The sequence below is a fragment of the Erpetoichthys calabaricus genome, chromosome 12 (genome assembly GCF_900747795.2).
Source record: "Erpetoichthys calabaricus chromosome 12, fErpCal1.3, whole genome shotgun sequence".
In the NCBI taxonomy this organism is placed as follows: domain Eukaryota; kingdom Metazoa; phylum Chordata; class Cladistia; order Polypteriformes; family Polypteridae; genus Erpetoichthys; species Erpetoichthys calabaricus.
In genome coordinates, this window is record NC_041405.2 from 84,699,540 (window position 1) to 84,720,320 (window position 20,781).

A 20,781-nucleotide genomic window follows, 5' to 3' on the forward strand; every position below is an offset into this window, starting at 1 on the left:
AGAAAAGAATCAGTCCCTTCAAAATATTCACATTTTGTTGCTTTGCAGCCTGAAATGTAGACACAAACAAAAATATTTCTCCAGCTGTATTTGCTTCATGCAACTTATAACAGCCAAGTGAAAGACATAATAGCAACATTTCAGAAATAAAAAAAAAAACAACAATCAGATGGTTAAAGCATTCCACCAATGATCAACTGTAATCACTGTGATTAGTTTAACATAACAATAACTATTCCTGGAGAATCCCAGTGATTGGAAGTGCAACTGAAAGCAAATCAACTATGGGTGGCAAGGCACTGTGGACAGGCACAAGTCAGGAGATGGACACAAACAAATCTCTAAGGCTTTATCAATTCCTAGGAGTGCAGTAATAATCAAGAAACAGAAAGTGTCTGGTACTACTAGGACCCTTCCTGGATCAGGCCGCGAGGAGGAAACTGGTCAAATTCTATCATGCGAAGCACGAAAACTAAGAGGTTTGATTTAGGAACAGTTATGTTAGGTAGAATGGCCAGTGGAGGCTGGGTGGTATTTTGGCCTTGAAAAACCTGCAATTTTTTTTTTTCCTCTAGGCTTACTGGTTTTTTTTTTTGTTACTTATTTTTTTAATATTATTTCCTTATCTTAATTGCTTTTATTTTCTAGTAACTTTCTCTTTGTCATCTTGTAAAGCACTTTGAGGAACCTTGTATTGTGAGAATAATTCGTTCCGGAAACATGCTTGTAATCCAAAGCACTTGTATATCAAAGCGAATTTCCCCATAAGAAATAATGGAAACTCAGATGATTCGCTCCACAACCCAGAACTATTCATATAAAAATGATTAATATAAAATATAAAGTAAAAATACATAAAACAAATTAACCTGCACTTTACCTTTGAAAAGAATCATGGCTGGTGGGATTCCACCCAACGGGACAACAAGAGTGTCCCGAAGCAACCGCAGGCTCCCAGCGCTGTAGCAGTGCGCCGTAAAAGCGAATCTGAAAAGACCGTGCACATGCTATAAGCGCCTGCCATTGATGGGTGATACAAGGAACATTATAAATGCACAGGGCACAGTATGCCTGACTGCTGTGTCTGTGTATAGGAGAGTGGCAGATCCCGCTACAATAAATAACCGCACTGTTGCTGTTTCAAGCTGAATAAAGCTGGTATTGCTAAAGTACCGAGACTCAGCTTCGTGTTTTGAGGTGCAAGACAGGGACTCACACGTTACAACACACACATGGTTACAATGCTATAGTAAACAGTATACGCTCGTACAGATGTTGACTATATGAGTGAGGCACACCGACTGAGACCGAGAATGAGAGACGATTACCCACAATCCCGCAGCGAGAGAGAGAGAGAGAGAGAGAGAACAACCATCAGCTCAGTTGTGATCACATGACACTCAGCAGACAAAGCGTATACGTACTACTTGTATTGCCAGACCTCACTTGTTTATTAAGTTAAAATTTATTAAAAATTTTAGCTTGTCTTGCAAAACACTCGCAGACCAAGTTACTCGCAATCCAAGGTTTTACTGTAAATGGTAGGCTTTCTGAACCGCAACAACAAGAGGCCTATATGGCTACTGTGAAGCAGTTATAGGATTTTTTGGCAAAGAGCAGTCATTGTGTGCATGTGACAACAATATCACAAATGCTCCAGAAATGTGGCTTGAATAGGAGGGTGGCAAGAAAAGTCACATTAAGTCTTGATTGAGCTTTGCCAAAAAGCACCTTGAAGATTCTGAGGACAAATGGATAAAGCTTTTTATGGTAAGATGAGACCAAAATCAAACTATTTGGCTGTGGTAATCTGCCTGCCAGGCATTACCGCTTTAAAGAAAAAGGGTCTAAGAGTAGTATAAAGATGAAGTACACATAGGGGAAAAACAAAGTTAAAGCACTTAGCTGTTTAAAACTGTTGAAGTGCAGGGTTGTGTTTCTATGAGAATTTTTAACTTTGGCAATTGGCAATGGTTGGCGTGCGTGTCCATTTCAGGCCTATTGGATACTGTGTGTCTGCCTGTAAAGAAGGAGAGGATCTCCATTGCCCTTGCCATGAATAAGACAAGAAGCGAGGAGCATGCCTTGCAGTGATTGACAATAGCACCTGTGCAGAATGTAATGGCGTCAGCTACAACTGGGAAAAGAGAGCGGCGTGTCACCAGATTGGCTGGAAGTTTTCATCCTGGGTATAAGAGGCACTTCCTACCCCTAGGAATCATCTTTGGACTCAGTCGGGTGGAGAGTATGGTTGGTATAGCTTAACTTACAGTATACCAAACATAGCAGCTTGTGCCATAGTTGTATATATTTTCTTTTGTATTTAAGTATAGATATCTCCTAACTGTAGCATTGTTTTGGGGGAGGTATCTTATAGTTTGAGTTTGCAGTGATTTTTTTACGTGTGGTTTTTTGTACAGTGGAACCTCGGGTCACGACCGTAATTCGTTCCAAAACTCTGGTCGCAACCTGATTTGGTCGTGACCCGAAGTAATTTCCCCCATAGGATTGTATTTAAATACAACTAATCCGTTCTGGACCATACGAGCTGCATGTAAATATATATATATGCTCGCTCGCTGCACAGGGAATGCACAGGGAGAGACTGAACACGTACAGAAATAATCGGCGCATACGAACTGGAAGGGAAACTGGCTTGTTTGTCACCCGAGTGTGTGGTTATGAACAGATGCAAAAGTTTGGCAAACTTTTTGGTCGTAACCCAATTTGTACGTGATCCGGGACGTTCGTGACCCGAGGTTCCACTGTATATAAATTTTTTTTTTTTCCTCTTCTTGTTAAATATTTTTGGGATTCATTTGGCTTTGTTTTGTGAGGTTTCTTCCAGATTATGGTTTCTTTATTTATATGTATATATAAAACATTTTGAAATCAGTTTCATTTTTGGGTCTGGTAAGTCACTGTAAATATCATTCACTATTTTTGATTGGGGCATTATTTTTGTGTTTTTGTGCACCTGTAAATAAAACCCACTATTGTTTTAGGAAATACCACCTTTTTGTGTCTATGTCTCCATGTCTGCCATCTCGATTCTGAATCTGGTCAGTCCTGAACTACAAGACGCCCAACACTGTGTAGTCTGGTGTCAAACTTGCCACTACCTACACGGAGTGTCACACTGGCTTCAAGGCCAAACAGTACATCGGACGGAAAGCCAATACAACCTACCATCTAAAGAACACTAAAGCTTCATTAAAATATTGAAGGTGGTAGTATCCTGATGTGGGAGTGTTTCTCCGCAGCAGGGACTGAGGCACTTGTCAAGATAAGAAGGAAAAAATGGATGGGGCAAAATACTGTCAAAACTCTTGAGGGGTTGTCACATTGTAACCAGTATTCACTGCACGTGCTGTGACATTGTGCTCCGGCTTTGAATTCGGTTAACCTCTGAAGCCTCTAAGTTGTGACTCACTATGTGCTTCTTCGTTCAAACTTCCACAAAAGGGTAATGAAACCACACTGAACTCCTTTATCTGTTAATGTTTATTATTAACAGACTGAAATGTTAAAAATTAAAACATTTGAGTGCTCAAAATTTGCCAGCACAACTCCTCCTCTCATAGTTTACACGATGAACACTGGAAGACAAATACCTTATAGTCTACCAAGTTGAGCATATCAATTCTCCATGCCTGCTGTTCACACTGAAGAGACAGGAACGGAGTTACAGTAGATGCATTTTAAATGGATCAAAGTGGGCTTGTTACCTGCTTGGCTAGACAACTGCTCATCAATGAGAAATCAGCTTTGAACAAGTAATTTGTACTGCATTTCCAAGTCCAGTGTACTGCAAACACTAAGAATATTATGTGCACTTTAAAATAAAATGACATACTTAACATACATAACAATCTGTAATGTACTGTGATATATTGAGTTAAGACTATGAGGGGAGACACCAAATACAGGAAATAAGAAACAAAATCAAAACAAAAATAACTTGACAGAATATATACTGGACTGCCCTTGTTTAAAAAAAAAAAAAAGCCATTTTAAATAAAAAGCAGAGCTTTCAACTGCCTCCCTGGTCATTTCCATTAACATCCTCTTATAATGCAGCTCTTTTCAAGCAGAATGAGAAGACGTGTTACCTGTTAAATCTTAACTGTTGGATTTGCTCAGCGAAGTCACAGCTCCATTGTCCTCAAACGCTACCATGGGACCATTAGGAATGTCTGAAACTTCTATAAGGTTCTGGTTGCAGTCATCTGCATTAATGCCATCTACAGTTATAAGTGCTGATTTGGAATGAACTCCAAGATCTATGAATTCTTCAAAAGTCCATGACCCTGATTTGCCATTAAGGTTTTGCAACAACCCTTTTTTGACATCTTCATTCAAGTGCAAGAACTCTGAATCCACAAGGGCCCCTTTAGCTGTAAAGCTGAAATTGTGAACAAAAAAACATTTTCATTAAACAGAGACACTAGCACCCAAATCAACTTCAAGAAATTTCAAGCCCATAATTTGAAGGGGCATGACAATGTTTGACTAAATTTATTGTTAATCCCACTTGTGAATCTTAAGTATTTTTCTGCTTAATAAATGCATCACAAAAATCTGTTTTGTATTATAGGAAATGTATTTTTGCCATTACCATTGATAGTGGTTTTCTTTGCCTTATAATTATTCTAAATTAAATATTTGCAAATACCATTACAGACTCTACTCTTCCTTAACCAAGGCTTAATTGATACATTTTACCCCTTCATTCAAATAAATCCCCCTTTTATAAGTGTCATGAATCAAATCTTGTCAACATGTAACATAGCTCAACTGCATTTATCTCTCTATGCGCCAGGATACGACTAGGACCAGGACTGCTACAAGCTTACATATATACTCCCTTAAAATTACATTCTGGGACAAGAAGTCAGGCTTGAAAAAGGAGGTCAGAAGGAGAAGGACCAGGGATAGTTTGTATTTCACTACAGAAACCTGAAATGGTGGATTTTGGGGGCAATGCAAATTGAGGCAGTGTGCCTCAGAAGATAGTAGTGAAAGGACCCCAAGAAAGTGGTTAGATAGTTAAGTAGCCATTGATGGGCTGTGTGATTTGGAAGATAATACAGTACTGTTAAAGAAGTAATGTCTACATGCACAGAAAATTGGCAAGGTGGCAGTGAGGTACTCTCAAGGGTTATTTATAGGTGGAGTCTTATGTCCTCTTTTGGAGAGCAGGTGCGTTCATAGGTACTTAAGGTGCCTGGCTCTTTAAACATGTATTGGGTTCCCAAATATAGAGAGCTCTGGCGCTTTTAGAGGAAGGTTTTGAGGAAAGGCCAAAGAACTTTATGGATAATTTTTGACTATGTTAAGTGTTTTTGGAAACTGCTTCCAAAGGTATTCCTAGTAGCCTCTTAGTTCAGAGGCCCTTTCAATTTGGTAGACAGACATTTAGTTGCGATTTGACTGAAGGGGTTGTTACAATCCCAGAATAGAAAAAATGTATGAGAGCCAAGTGGAAGTGATGTTTATCAGCCTGCCTAGCGGGCAGAAAGACGGCAAAGGTCAAAAAATCCAAAAATGGCAATTTCTCCCACTTATTGTATTAAGTTGTTACTTTGAGATCTTTTACTATTTATCTCTTGTATTTTGCTTCTTTTACTTAATTTTTTCTAATAATAATTTAATTTTGATAATCTCTGTTCCATGTTAGAGTAACACAACAAGGGTGCAACTCATCACAACTTAGACTGTCTTTACAAGTACTTCTTTAGGACAGCCATAGAAGATGTTGACACTATGGAGAAGTAAATGGTAGTGCTGGGCGGTATGACCAAAATTCACGGTATTCAACGGTATTTTTTTCCCATACACGAGTGTATATTAACCACATTTTCCATTGCAATTTCTGCAGTAGACTGGCTACTAATGACCAATTCCACTGTCATGAGAATTGCACATTGTACAAAAAAACATTTTAATGTGCACACAAGTATTAATACAGGTTTGCGTGGCCCCTTAAAGTGATAGTTTTCAATGGGGTGGCACTAATGAAGAGAAGGAATCGCACTGCATGACAGCTGCAGTCAAAATATAGAACCATTTTACTGAACAAATTTTGCAAACAATTTAGAACTATAATTTTGATAACATATTTTCAACCATCCAAAGAGGCATTTAGACTTAGTAAAATATCCAGAGGTGCTTGTCAAAAGTTGTATTGCACTGAACATGTCTTAGAAAAGGAATAAAGAGTAAATACGTTTTGTAAACCAACTACACTTTCTGTTAAGGTTATCAATCTCTGTCCACTGACACGTTAGCTGTATGAATTGTAATGGCGTTGGTTATCTCAATCGACCGCTTGCTTTTTTTTGTTGTAGGCAGTACCTCTAGCAAACGCGTCTGCAAGTAACGTCTGACTCGAGTGTCCTCTAGCTTTTTCAGTTTTACCGGAGGACATGGAGGGTGCCAATCTTCGTTCCATACATTCATGGTACCCCAAAGCATGTTTGCAGCTAAGGTAGTGCAGCAAATTGCTCGTGTTGCCGCCTCCGGTGACAACTTTAGCTCAACTGCATTTGCAGTAAATAGTTGTTTGGTCCACATCTGACCTTTTAAAACCAAAGTATCTCCAGACAATAGACACAGCTCCTTTTTTCGGCAAAAGTTCTTCTGTGTCATCACGTTCAACTTTATCATCTGCTACAGCTTCTAAATATTCTCTGTCCATTTTCACTGCTTAATACCTCCACTAACGCATGTACTCCGTTGCATGCATGTTTAACAGTGTAGCAGTGAAAAAGGTGCCCCCTTAAACAGTTTCAAGCTGCATCACGTTCCGAACGTTGTTTAAGCTATTCAAACCGGTATTGGGATCCATATCATAACAAAAATAAAAAACGGTTTTCGGTAAGAAACGGTATACCTCCCAGCTCTAGTAAATGGTAAAGAAGATATGGGGAATCAAAGTATAAAAGCATACGCCTATGCCTTACAATAAAAAATCTAGCATTCTATATCCATCACTGGTGGTACACCAGCTGTTAGACACTTTATCAAGCATTTTTTGAAAATCTGCATAGAGAAAAAGACATCACAAGCTGGCTTCAGAAATTACTGTTCTGTGCACGTTTTTATAAGGCATTTACATTTTTATAAGGCATTTACACAAGCGTTCTTCAAGATAAACTGTATATTGAGTTTAGCACTGAATAAGAAAATTGTTTAACCTCTGCCAAAATTAATTAACAGTCAATAAACGTTTTAACTTTACCATGGCAGCATCACTTTTTACACCAACTTTATTTATTTCATTATTATCTGCATGTTTCCATAATGCACATAAGAACTTTTTAGACGAGTTTTCTTATGTAATTCTTTTTCAGGTTTTATTTTTTAAATACCAATTGACTTTTGTCACAACTGCTCACAAATCTATTAGTTAAACTTACTCCTATATTGTGCTACTCATTTTTTTACACAATATTTATTTGTATAAAGCACTATTTAAATTTTAATTTGAATGTTGACTGAATTTTCATCTTTTATGTGACAAACTAGTGAACCATTTCTAAATTGAACCTTTAAGAGCCTACTGTGGTGGTAAAATCTAATCTATTAAGTGACTAGTTGTGTTACCAGGCTTTACCCAGGAAATTTTCTAAGACAACAGGCCCCTGTTATAGTGCCATTGGTTAATCGGATGTATTAGAAGTACTATGTAACTAATTAAGGACTTTTTGTATGCTATAGTAGTACAATTGTGTCCACCCCGAGGGGTTAATATATTGGCTGAATTGAGCTGCTTTTTGTTCAGCATGCTATATACAGTTCTTGGTGGTGCTGGTGTGAAAAATATTGCAGCAGAACTCCATATTAAAGTGGAATTGAATAATGTTACAAAGGTTATTTAAAGTCGATTCATACAAAGCTTAAAAACTGCTAAAAATCTTGACTTTCCATTAATCAAAGCTAAAAAACTGCTAAACATCCTGACTTTTCATTAGCATTAAAACCTAAAATCAGTACTGCCTCAGTATAGTATGATTTTTAAATAAATGCTTACCAACAAAAAAAGTTACAAACTTCTTTTACTCACTAAAAAGCACTGTCCTGGGGCCTCATGCATAACGCCGTGCGTAGAATTCACACTAAAACATGGCATACGGACATATGCGGAAATGTGCATAAGCACAAAAAAATCCAGATGCATAAATCTGTGCGTTCGCCAACTTCCACGTTCTTCCCCTCCATAAATCCCGGTCTGCGTGAAAAGTAATGCACGTGCAAGCGCCTGCTGCCACTCCCTAACTCCTCCCAGAATTACACCTCTTTGAATATGCAAATCAATATAAGTAGCCCTTAAGCTCAGCGTTCTGTGAAAAGGCAATGGCAAAAGCACAGGGGAAAATAGAAGAATTTCAGTGAATGGAGGCAAGGAAAAACTTACTATTTCTTGGTTTAAACAGTGGTATAAACAACAAAAGGAAGTTGATCGAGTGACATAAGAGTGTTGGAGAAACTTGAAAGCTCAAGTTCACAAAGTTGCACAGTGCCCGAAATAAAAAAAGACGTCAGATATCAAAGTCGCTGTGAAAACACAAGTCGTAACCCACCATCTGAGTGTCATATGAAACCTTATTAGGGTATAGAGAAAAGAAAAAAAAAAATAGGGACACAGTGGGGAAAAAAGCTTGAAATGACAACTTTAATCCTGAAATTTCGACTTTAGTCACGTAGTTTATTTTGTCATTAAAGTAGAACATCATAAACTTCATCTTAAAATTGTTTAATTTACTAGTTTCTCAAATACCATCGTAACTAAAGTAGCACTTTAAATGCTTTGTTTTGTATGTGTTCTTCTATGTGATCTGTGTGTGTGAATCACTACGTACTTCTTAAACGGGCTTTCTCTTCCTCCGACAGGACACAGAATCCATTACATTTGTGACATTAGAGCTCTCTGAATAATTAAAATACTGACATGTATACTTGATATTTTCATGATAGGAGTTAAAGCATGTTATTTATCATGGGAACACGGTGGAGCAGTGATAGTGACGAGCTGGTGCCCTGTCCAGAGTTTGTTCCTGCCTCCCGCCAGATGTCTGCTGCGCCGTGCACGACCTTCGATAAAATAAATTTATTGCAGCAGTACTGTCTTTTTCAAAATGTACTAACCACCAATTCCTGTCTTTCCTTTTCTTTCTCCAAGTAACCAATCGCCACATAATCAGCTTTGTAATAGATGTTAAGCCATCTGTAAGCTTAGAACGCAGATTCTTCAAAACTTTTAAGGAACATTGAAATATCTTCGTAGTACATGTTTAATCATTCTATCCATCTATCCTTCCAGTGTCACGCCAGCCCCAGCAAGAATACAGTGCGAGGCAGGAACAATCCCTGAAAACGGGGCGCCAGCTCCTTGCTAGTGCTGCGACACTGTGTCCTCACATGTTTAATTATTAACAATATGACAAAGCATTTCCTTCCTAGTTCTTTCAGACATATGATAGACCTATTAACATGCAAAAGTCTAAAGCCAAAAGGGCTAACTGCAATCAGAATGTGTCTTATACAACAAAATGTGTTTTTCCGCAACATGGTTTAACAACATCTACTGAATTTTAGCACATCTAATGACAGACCACATGTGCATCAGCAAGAAATAAGTGAAAATTCTTATGAATGGATGATAGTAAGAGAAACATAAAATGCAAGTTGACAAAGTGAGGGAAAAGTGTAACAAACAAGTGTAAAGGAGAAGGCAGAATGAGTGTGCCCAATGAAAGTTAAAATCAGTTACTACAATACTGCCAGGAGCCATGTAGTATACATTTTAAGCAAGAGAAAAGCCTGGCCTTGACACAGAGTATTCAATTTTTATAATATAAATATAGTCCTAAAAACTACAGTGAGCACAGTAAGGAAGACCACAAACCTGACTGACACAGGCTGGATACTGTCAAATGCAACGCCATTATTGTTCTCCTTATCTGCGTCTTCTACAGCCCCATTCAAAGTTTCTCTTTCTCCTCCAGGACCAATGTTTACAGGCTCCACAGCCTCTTTTGGTTTTCCCTCAGAAAAGGCTTCCTCAGAAACATCTTCAGGTCCATAATCCTTAACAGATGAATCTCCATGGGCAGAAATGGTAGGATCTCCATCTGTTAAGCAAACAGGGTAATTAAAACATTTAATGCCCTTATAAAGAAATAATTCAATATGCTGTGAATACATATTGAGATAAGTTGAAGTCTACAGTGCTGGATGCAGTAGCACAGTACAAGGAAAAAACTTGGTGAACTAATGAATCACACTATTCTGAAGCATGATACGCTGTTCTTACCTCACCACTATAACTATAATTTTCTTCTAAAAAAACTTCTAATTAAAAATATGAATAATATTTTCAAAATCAATAAAACTGTATGCTGATTAGGTCAATATGTAATACTAGTTATTCCAGTTAAAAAAAGAAAACACTACCATAGACTGGACAAATTAATTATTTGTATATACAGTAAGAATTTGATATAGCTACTGTAAACAGTAAAATTACCCCTCCTATGATAGTGGCCTAGACATGGTTATGGGGTTTTTGTGGCTCAATGATTCTTAAATATTTCTAGAGATGTGTGCTCTTCTGACAGGGTAACCCATTGCAAATCGAAAGGACGAAAGAGTTCCCTAATTGTGACTTAGAGTTGCTGTCTTCATGCACATACCAGAATATTCATTTAATTTTTTAATACAATGGATACTGTGCATGAACGGATAAAATCTACTGATTCTTTAGTCCTACTGGAAGATAAGCCTGACTAGGATAAATGCCCTTCGTGATTGGAATCAGAGTGTTAAATTATATCATTGGACTTCCGTGCTATTCATGAATTATCTATAACAAGCATCATGTTCAAACACAAGAATGCTCATAAAATGTACCTTCTCATCAGATATGGGCAAGTATGCAGATGCCATAATGGGATTCAAAACAAAAAAAATGTATTGACATCTGTGTGCTCATGAAAACAATCTACATATTTCTTAAGAAACCATGGATCAACACACACATCAGGAATTTACTGAAAACATGCAAAAATGCATTTCAAAACGGTGATATTGAAATGCACAATAAAAGCAACTAAGAAGCCTAAACATCAGTACCAAGAGCAAACTAGTGATAGAATTTAGTAGCTGTAATGATTCTCATAAATGTTGGCAGGGATTAGGAATGCATACAAAATAAAAATATGCCTGGTCCCCTTCTTGAGCAGGTTAATTCTTTCTAAGCCTGTTTTGATAACAAGAAGCCTGTGATTGTCCGCAGCAGCCCCAAATGATGAATCCTTCTTTGCTTATATGCAAGATGTAAGGACAACTTTTAATGTAGTTAATGACCACGAGGCATTTGGTCTAGATGGAATTTCAGGGTGTGTTTTAAAATCCAAATTAGCTGACTTCATCAGTGGCTCCCTCAACATTTCTCTGAGAGAATCTATGGTCTCTGCTTACTTCAAAAACAGATTATCCTTGTACCTAAAAAACAAAAGTGGACTATCTGAATGACTACAGACGGTGGCACTCACTCCAGTCATGATGAAATGTTTTGAGAGACTGGTGCTGAGACACATTAACACTAGAATTAACAAAGCCTACGGAAAAACTTGCAAACCCAGCCCACCTTAAATCCCTTCGCACCTCTCCATCAGCATCTTTTTTCTTGTAAATGTGTCGATCAAGACAAGCAGCCTACTATTACATCCCCCAACTGCCACAAAAAGGGCACAAAGTTCTCCCAGCTCAAGCCTCGATTATCTGGGAGCCAGGTACCTTGAGTTGTATAGGGAAATAATATATCTTGATTACAAGTCAACAGTTCTTACTGCTGCACCACGGAAACTGTTGCATTATCTTTGTACCTTTTGTGAAAGTATTTATTTGATCTTTGGACTTCAGGCTTCACACATTATAGAGTTTGTGTACATTTCGTCATTTATTACTAAAATATGAAGAACATTTCTGTTTTAATGATGTGTTTACATAGATTGTTGTAGAAATGCATGTGTTCCAAATAATATATTTTTTACCCTTTCTGCAGTGATGGGGGGATGGTATAGCAGGCTGCTTGCTGCTAATCAACACATTTACAAGACAAAACTCATGCACACACAAGGATTAGATGCAGAGTCAATGAGTCTAACATTCCTCCAAGCAGAGAAGAAATACCTGTAACGCAGTGGCGGACCGTGCATTTCACACTTAGGCCTTCAGTAGTGCTCCGTCTGAATCAACCCGCCCCTCAAAAACTAATTTACGGTTATAAAAACCATCTTAATATGCAGAAATACAGTATAAAGAGCCACTGCATCACAGATAGATAACTCCTGTAGCCACAATAAATGCCTTTATTGAATAGACAAACCAGGGGTGAACAAGTTCCTTTCTACTGCAGCTACTGCCGCGACACACATAAAATACATCAATAATAACTCATAAACTTGCAATACTATTTAGGAAAATTGCAACATTTTACTCACCAAAAATTCGGATTATTTGTAAACAAAATTCATCCTCCTCTCTTTCCTCAAATACAGTTCAATTACTCTGTCGTACAGATTATCTGTGCGCTTCAGTTCCATCATGAAGTCACTTTCTATCGCCATCGAAGCTAATGCTGAAAGCCGAACCTGCCCTGTCGTATTTCTGGCATAAGTTTTAATTCGCTTTAGGGCTGAAAATGTCCACTCGACAGAAGCAGTGGACACGGGAATGGTCACCGCCAAACATACCAATGTGTACAGCTGCCCCATGCTCTCATTCAGATTTTTCTGATGAAGGAAGTCAAGGAGATCAGTAGGAGATTTTCCTGCAAAATCATCCATGGAATACATTACAGTCAGTTCTGTTTTTAACCGAGACAGATCAAAAAGTGCTCCGTGGCTCTGTGTTAAACTGGAGAAGGCTGCATGTGGGAAATTTTTCTTGTATTCCCGAAACTTCTCGGGGTCGAGGAGCGTGACAAATTAGTTTTTCATGGTCTTGAAATCAGGTCTGTGTCTGGCAAATAATATTGTCCAGAATCCTGCCATGGTAGTGCGCGCGAGGATCTTGCGCTTGACCTCTTCGTGCGCTCGGAGCGCCTGCGGTGCGTTCAGTGGCCTCGTAGAGTTCCTCATATCGGCTTCTATCTCGCTCAACGGTGTCACAGAACTCCTTTACCCTAGCCAGACAAAACTGCACATCCAGTTTTTTGTCCTGTAGTATTGAAAACAGCACGTCTGAATACTCAAAAATGCCATTGAATGTGTGAAGCAAAAAACAAAACTCAAAATCATCCAGACGTGCTTTAAATCCATCAGCACAAGCGCACTGTGTCCTCATCATACTCGTCATGATGCTCCAGAATGTGATGAAACAGTTCCTTTAGAGCATCTCTTTTCTCAAAGACCGTATTGACCACTCTGGATGTGTACTGTCATGTACTGCCACTGTGTTGGTGCCACACGAGGGAGACGCCGCTGGCAGATTTCGTCCAGTAGTTGCGTGCGCCGAGGCGATCTAGAAAAAAATGCAACAAGGCCATTGAGGTGGCCGAAAAAGATCTTGCATTCTTTAAGCTTTGAGGCCCCTTGAGTCAGTACTAAATTGAGCCGATGTGCATAGCAGTGTATGAATAAAGCCAAAGGTGCTCTCTCTTTAACTTTATCCTGCACCCCATTTAATCCAGAAGACATGACCGCTGCGCCGTCAAAACACTGTGCCACAACTTTACCCAGACATTCATTTTCCAATAAAAATCGGATGATAAGACCTACAATGTCATCGGCTCGCTTCCCACTGGTAACATCTTCAAATTTGACAAATCGCTCCTTGACACCTATGCCCGTTACGTAACACAGGACCAGTGCTAGTTACTCGCGTCTGTCGTCTCATCCACCATAATAGAGACGAACGGTCCTTTTTTAACGTCACTTCTTATCTCTTCCCCCATCACTTCAGCAATAGCAGTGATCAGGTCGTTTTGTATTTTACCCGACGTCCCACTAAACACTTTACTGGTGGACAGGTGGTAATGTAAATCCGTGTTGCTCTCAGCAATGAGAGAAAGAAGCTCCACATAGTTCCCTCTGTTATTGGATCCCGTGCTTTCATCGTGTCCCCGAAATGAAAGTTCCTGTTTGCCCAAAAAAATGACACAGTCTATCAGTCTTTTTAAGATTTCTCTGTTTTTCTTCACCTTTTCGTTGTGGAGCTTCGTTTCCCTATGCACTTGCTCATTCAGCTGTAGATCCACTCTGGTTTCCCCAAAAGTTTTGGAAAGCACCGTTGCTTGTAAGAGTCCGGCAGTGCTTTGATGTCTCGTTGCTGCCTTGGTTAGGCAAGTCAAATTTACAAACCCAGTGTGGCTCCAAACACCATGTCAACCAGTGGCAAATAACAAGCACTCCCAGCAATACAATTTGTTCCTCGGACCCTGTAAGCCATGGGTACCGCTCGTAGTTGGTAACCTGAAAGTGGCGGACAAATCGTCCTCCTGGTTGTGACAGGCTAGCTAGCTTCGGAGTTGTCTGACCTTTCTTAACAATGTCCAGCTTTTCTTGAAAATGGCCTTGAAAGTAAATCTGCCACCAAATCTATTTCTTCTCCTCCTTCAGCCATTGTGGGGTGACAAAATAGCTATTACACCATCCTATCCAATCAATGGGTCTGAATACGGTGACGTTGCCGTACGCCTGCTAGAGGGCCCTAGTGAAACCAACTTAAAATCTGATTGGTTGAAGCAACAGTTTAATCAACATTTATTTTGTGTTAGAGGGCCTGCAGAACGGATTGTGAAGGCCTCCGGGCAGACTTCTTTGACTTTGACCCTGCCTGGCAACAAATGATGGCTGAAATGTGATTGGTTAAATGCTTTAATACGAAAATACATGTCTGGAAGCAGCACAACCATCGGAAAAGCTATGAAAGGAAGTGGACAGACTATTTGGAATTATTTAATAAGTATTCATGGACAAAACATAATTAACATTAGTTTGTGATTCAGATATTTTTTTAGGCCAGCAGAGAAGGCCTTGCAGGCCCTGACGGTCCGCCACTGCTGTAACGTAAAAGTGAGTTTTGTCACCATTAACAGCTGATTGTTGCCCTCTACTCCTGGATGTCGACTTTTGTCAGGTAATACACATCACGGTCTGAGACGCAATATTCGCTCCATAAGACGCACAGACATTTCCACCCTTCTTTTGGGGAAAAAGAAGTATATCTTATAGAGTGAAAAATATGGTAATTAAATCAGCCAATTCTGTTCATTTATTTAAAAAAAACATAGCACACACTTATTCAGAAAGGCATTTAACCTTCTGAACTTTCTGATGACAATTCGTTTGTATTACACTTTGTTGTTTGTTCTTCATGGTTTCATGTGGAGTAGAACAGGAATGGGACAATACAGTTAGGAGAGTCATCTTGGTACCTCTCTCAGAAAGTCAACATAGCATGGCACACTGGGAAAGAAGCTGGAGTCGGACTTTGTACACATAGAAGGAATTATGCAAATCAATGGTTTAAGTGTTTGGGAACTCTTCAGTGTATTGGCAGAAGTTCCTGAGAACAGGGTAGCTTGAACGGTCCAACTCAGCATGTTGACCCTGTTTCCCTCATTTATGTTAAGATGCCACTGAAAATTTAATGAATAATTAATAAGAATAAAACTCAAAATCAAATGACACATTATGCTATAATATTTCTAGGTAATGTAATGGAAGTAAGTAAAACAAATTCCAATAAAGATCCTTTAAATGGCAGTAGACATCTGAATTGACAAAGGACTTTTCAGCAAATATTTTAGGTACTTGAGAAAAGAGACCACAATATAATACAGTAAAAATTACTGTATGATGGGGGAAAAGGGAAAAAAAACAAAATATGGTATGGAACAGGCCATACAGTGCTTCCATGTGAATTACACTTTAGTGATACAGAGTAAGATCACTCAATGGAAGAATTTACTACAGAACTGATAGTAGTGCACAATAATATATATATATATAGTTATCCCTTCACATTTGTGAGGGTTAGGGGCAGAAGACCTCCGTGAAGGTGAAAATGTGTGAAAAATACTTAGGCCTGTCTTAACTGTGGTGGAGTGTGTCACAGTGGGACATTTTCGTGGTTTAATTTATCAATTGCTTTTAATTATATATATATATATATATATATATATATATATATATATATATATATATATATATATATATATATATATATATATACAGTAATCCCTCCTCCATCGCGGGGGTTGCGTTCCAGAGCCACCCGCGAAATAAGAAAATCCGCGAAGTAGAAACCATATGTTTATATGGTTATTTTTATATTGTCATGCTTGGGTCACAGATTTGCGCAGAAACACAGGAGGTTGTAGAGAGACAGGAACGTTATTCAAACACTGCAAACAAACATTTGTCTCTTTTTCAAAAGTTTAAACTGTGCTCCATGACAAGACAGAGATGACAGTTCCGTCTCACAATTAAAAGAATGCAAACATATTTTCCTCTTCAAAGGAGTGCGCGTCAGGAGCAGAGTCTGTCAGAAAGACAGAGGAAAGCAAACAAATCAATAGGGCTGTTTGCTTTTAAGTATGCGAAGCACCGTGCAGCATGTCGTTTCAGGAAGCAGCTGCACAAAAGATAGCAACGTGAAGATAATCTTTCAGCATTTTTAGACGAGTATCCGTATCGTCTAGGTGTGCGAACAGCCCCCCTGCTCAATCCCCCTACGTCAGGATCAGAGAAAGTCAGCGCAAGAGAGACAGAAAAGTAAGCCGGGTAGCTTCTCAGCCATCTGCCAATAGCGTCCCTTGTATGAAATCAACTGGGCAAACCAACTGAGGAAGCATGTACCAGAAATTAAAAGACCCATTGTCCGCAGAAATCCGCGAACCAGCAAAAAATCCGCGATATATATTTAAATATGCTTACATATAAAATCCGCAATGGAGTGAAGCCGCGAAAGGCGAAGCGCGATATAGCGAGGGATTACTGTATTTATATATATATATATATATATACTAGCAAAATACCCGCGCTTCGCAGAGGCGAAGTACTGCTTTAAAATTTTAAATAATAAACTGAGGGAAAATGTACCAATAATTATTAAGGATCTCTTTGTATACCACGTTGTCAGTTCAGCACTCCGGTTGTAATATGACCAAGCCGTGCAAGCACACTCTTGAGAATGCAACGTATAGTTGTACAGGAGAAAAGCAATCTTGCCTCAAATCAATGGCAACCTTTTGTAAGTCTATGAACTTAATTTAAACTTTAGGTTTACACGGTGCTTTGTTTCCGACGTGCTGCGTTCAGTCAGTTCACGTGAGCCGCTCTCTTGTGTGATGTTGCGATGTCCACGGCTTTATTTAATGTTAGCTAAGACCCGGCACTTCAAAGTTTCTCGCTACAGCAATTTTAACTCCGTTACAAAGTGATCCAAATCTCGTTTATACCTCGTGTCTTCTCATTAAACTTGTATCTCGCGAATATGGTATTGCAAACGGCAGCGGGAGCGTTTCTATAAACTTAATTTAAACTTACGGTTTACACCGTGCTTCGCTTTTTATTGTTTCGCTGCCTTCTCAATTGTGTAATGAATGTTTTCTTCAGCGCTCTTTGGGGCTCTTCCTTGTTTTGTACGTACTGCGTTCACAGTCAGTTAACGTGATTACGTGGGAGGCGTGATGACGCGATACGCAACTCCGCCTCCCACGGCCAGCGAGCTGCAGTCCATTACAGTATATGGACAAAAAAAGAGGTTCCAGTTATGACCGTTACGCTTTGAATTTCGAAATGAAACCTGCCTAACTTTTGTAAGTAAGCTGTATGGAATGAGCCTGCCAAATTTCAGCCTCCCACCTACACGGGAAGTTGGAGAATTAGTGATGAGTCAGTCAGTCAGTGAGGGCTTTGCCTTTTATTAGTATATATATATATATATATATATATATATATATATATATAAAAACTTACCCTGCTTGTTAAGCAGCACAGGCACAAACGTGCATGGCATTAGCCAATGTTGGTCACATAGATAAAAAGGAGAAGGGCAGATAAGAGGAGGAAAAAGAAATTAGAAGAAAGAAAATTAAGAAGTGAGTGAGTGTGAGAAAGGCATTTTCAGTACAGGAAAGAGAGACAGCAAAGTGTGAACCAGCTGTGCGGATTCAAAATGTTCCATTAAAACTGATCACTTTTAAAAACCAATGAGGACTTCTCCTAAGTTATGATGCATGTAGCTGTTTTCACTTCTACAGTTGGTGCAACATATGTGTGCTAAAAAATACTTATTAGATACATACTTATAACAGTATGTTTTTGTGTTTGTCCTATTATTTGCTATTATGCAAGAGCATGGGCAATAGCAGCCCTGAATGTCTGTAAAACGTTTACTAAGTAGTTGAATATAAACTAAGATGTTTAAATTGACCTAATTGTTTGATTAGAAAAATGAATAAAGAACTAATGTATATGAAGGTACAGTCGCCTCCATAAAGTTTGGGACAAAGACATTTTTCCTTGATTTATCCCTCTGTGCCACAGTTTAAAATTACATATCAAGCAATTCACACAGGATTAAAGCACAAATTGCATACACTTCAGTTACACCATGTAGAAATTCAAAAATTTTTTATACATTGTCTGACTAATTCAGGGAACCATAATGTTTGGGACAATTGGCAACAAAGAGTTTGTGATTACTCAGGTATGTTTCACTGCTTCAATAGTGCAGGCATAAGATACTTAGTCTTGCTTCTACCTGCTGACCACTTTTGAAGTCTGTAGTTGCCAGTGTTCAAAATGAGGACAAGAGCTGTGCCAATGAAAGTCAAAAAAGCAACTATGTGACTTAAAAACAAAAATACAACTTGTGATCTCAGTAATTGGAAAGGGACTAGTAGGCCAATGCTGCTAACTGAGGAACCCTCACTTTGGTAAAGAAAAGGCTCCAAATGCCAGTAGGACACATCAGAAAAAAACAATCTACAGGAGGCAGATGTGTATGAGTCAGAGATGACTATCTGCAGAAGAGTTCATGACCAGAAAAACAGAGGCCACACTGCAAGATGCAAACCACTAGTTAGTCACAAAAACAGGATGGTCAGATTATAGCTGGCGAAAAAGTACTTAAGAGAGACTGTAGAATTCTGGAAAAAGGTCTTGTTGGCAGACAAGATAAAATTAAACCTGTATCAGACTAATGGCAAGAGTAAAGTATGGAGTCACAACTTAATTGCCTCAGATCCAAAAGCATACCACCTCATCTGCTAAATATGGTGGTGGGGATGTTATGGCTTAGGCATGTACAAGGGGGCTCCGCCCCCTGCTCGCTTCGCTCGCCTACCCCCGGTGTTGGGTAACCCGAAATACATTGATGAATGTATGAGATATACTGGAGTGTAAAGGTGTAGATGACGAACAAAGGAAGTATATTCATTAATCCTAATGGATGTCCACTAATAGTGGACTCATTACAGAATGCGTTGTCAGTTAATTGGCGGAATTGTTTATCGGCCGTCTGTCGTTCCTTTCTTTGCCGTTTATCTATTCACTCTGCTGTTTGAGAGGTGCGTTGTAGGCGCCTACGTTCATTAATTTTATTCAGGCGGGCTCGCTTCTGTATGTATCTACGTCAGTTGTGGTCGTTCGTTTTGAACCCGTGCCTGCTTTGCTTCCGCAGTTTCAGACGCGCGTTGTAGGCGTCTATGTACATTGTATTTGTCCATGCGGGCTCGTTTTTGTAGCTCTGTTAGTCGAGCTGTTTGGTTTTAGAGCCGAGACAGTTTTGCTTCCGCGGTTTCAGACGCGCGTTGTAGGCGCACACGTCTATGGTTTTTATCCATCCGGGCTCGCATCTTTGTGGACCTGTGGGGCCTCCTTAGGTGTGTTAGAAGCACGTGGACTATGCTGTGTAGTGTGACTGTTTAGTTCAGAAGCGCGTTGTAGGCGCATGTGCCTTTCGTACTTTCACGCGCCTTCCGTACTATCTTTGTGGACCTGTGGGGCCTCCGTAGCCTCTTCAGTTTGACTCTGGGGTGCAGCGCGGAATCCTCTTTATTGTGTGGCTGTGTCGTTACCTATGGGCGCGTTGCCTCATTTCTTATTTACGTTAGTTGAGCTCCTTCGTTTTTGAGCTGTGACTCCTTCGTTCTTGGTGGATCAGACTTCGCTCGCTGTCGGCGCCTGCGCACTATGTCTCCTGCGTCTATGGGCATGCCATGTACCTGCGTCCATATCCAGTTTACCATTCTCGGTTAGTAATATGGATGGGTGCCACAGGTACTGGCACACTAATCTTCATTGATGATGTTACTGCTGAAGGCAGCAGCACACTGATTTTTGATGTGTACAGAAACATCAGCTCAAGTTCCAGTAAATGCCTCCAAACCCATTGGACAGTGCTTCATCCAACAAGATAATGATCCCAAAAATACAGCTAAGGACACAGGAGTTTTTCAAAGCTAAACATGGAACATGAATGACCAAGCAAGTCACCAGATTTAAATCCAACTGAGCAAGCCTTCCATATGCTGAAAAGAAAACCTAAGTGGACAACTCCCTGAAATAAGCAGGAGCTGAAGATAGCTGTGGTAGAGGCTTGGAAGAGCATTACTATAGAAGAAGTTCAGCATCTGGTGATGTCTATGAATCACAGACTTCAAAGCAGTCATTGCATTTAAGGGATATGCAACAAAGCACTAAACACAACTGCTTTAATTTACCTACCAATGTTATGTCCCAAACACTATGGTGCCCAGAA

At 39.4% G+C, this 20,781-nt stretch overlaps 1 protein-coding gene across 12 annotated transcripts in view; it reads right to left on the bottom strand.

Annotated features, from left to right (window-relative positions):
- Nucleotides 1-20,781, bottom strand: part of map7d3 (MAP7 domain containing 3) — a 158,898-nt gene that overhangs the window by 4,361 nt on the left and 133,756 nt on the right. For all 12 annotated transcript variants that reach the window (XM_051935178.1, XM_051935177.1, XM_051935174.1 and 9 more), the window contains 2 exons: nucleotides 9,911-10,136; nucleotides 4,113-4,405 (listed from right to left, as the gene is read on the bottom strand). In XM_051935178.1, coding sequence (XP_051791138.1) covers nucleotides 4,123-4,405; nucleotides 9,911-10,136 — 509 coding nt within the window. In that variant the 3' untranslated portion in view covers nucleotides 4,113-4,122. The remainder of the gene's footprint in view (nucleotides 1-4,112; nucleotides 4,406-9,910; nucleotides 10,137-20,781) is intronic.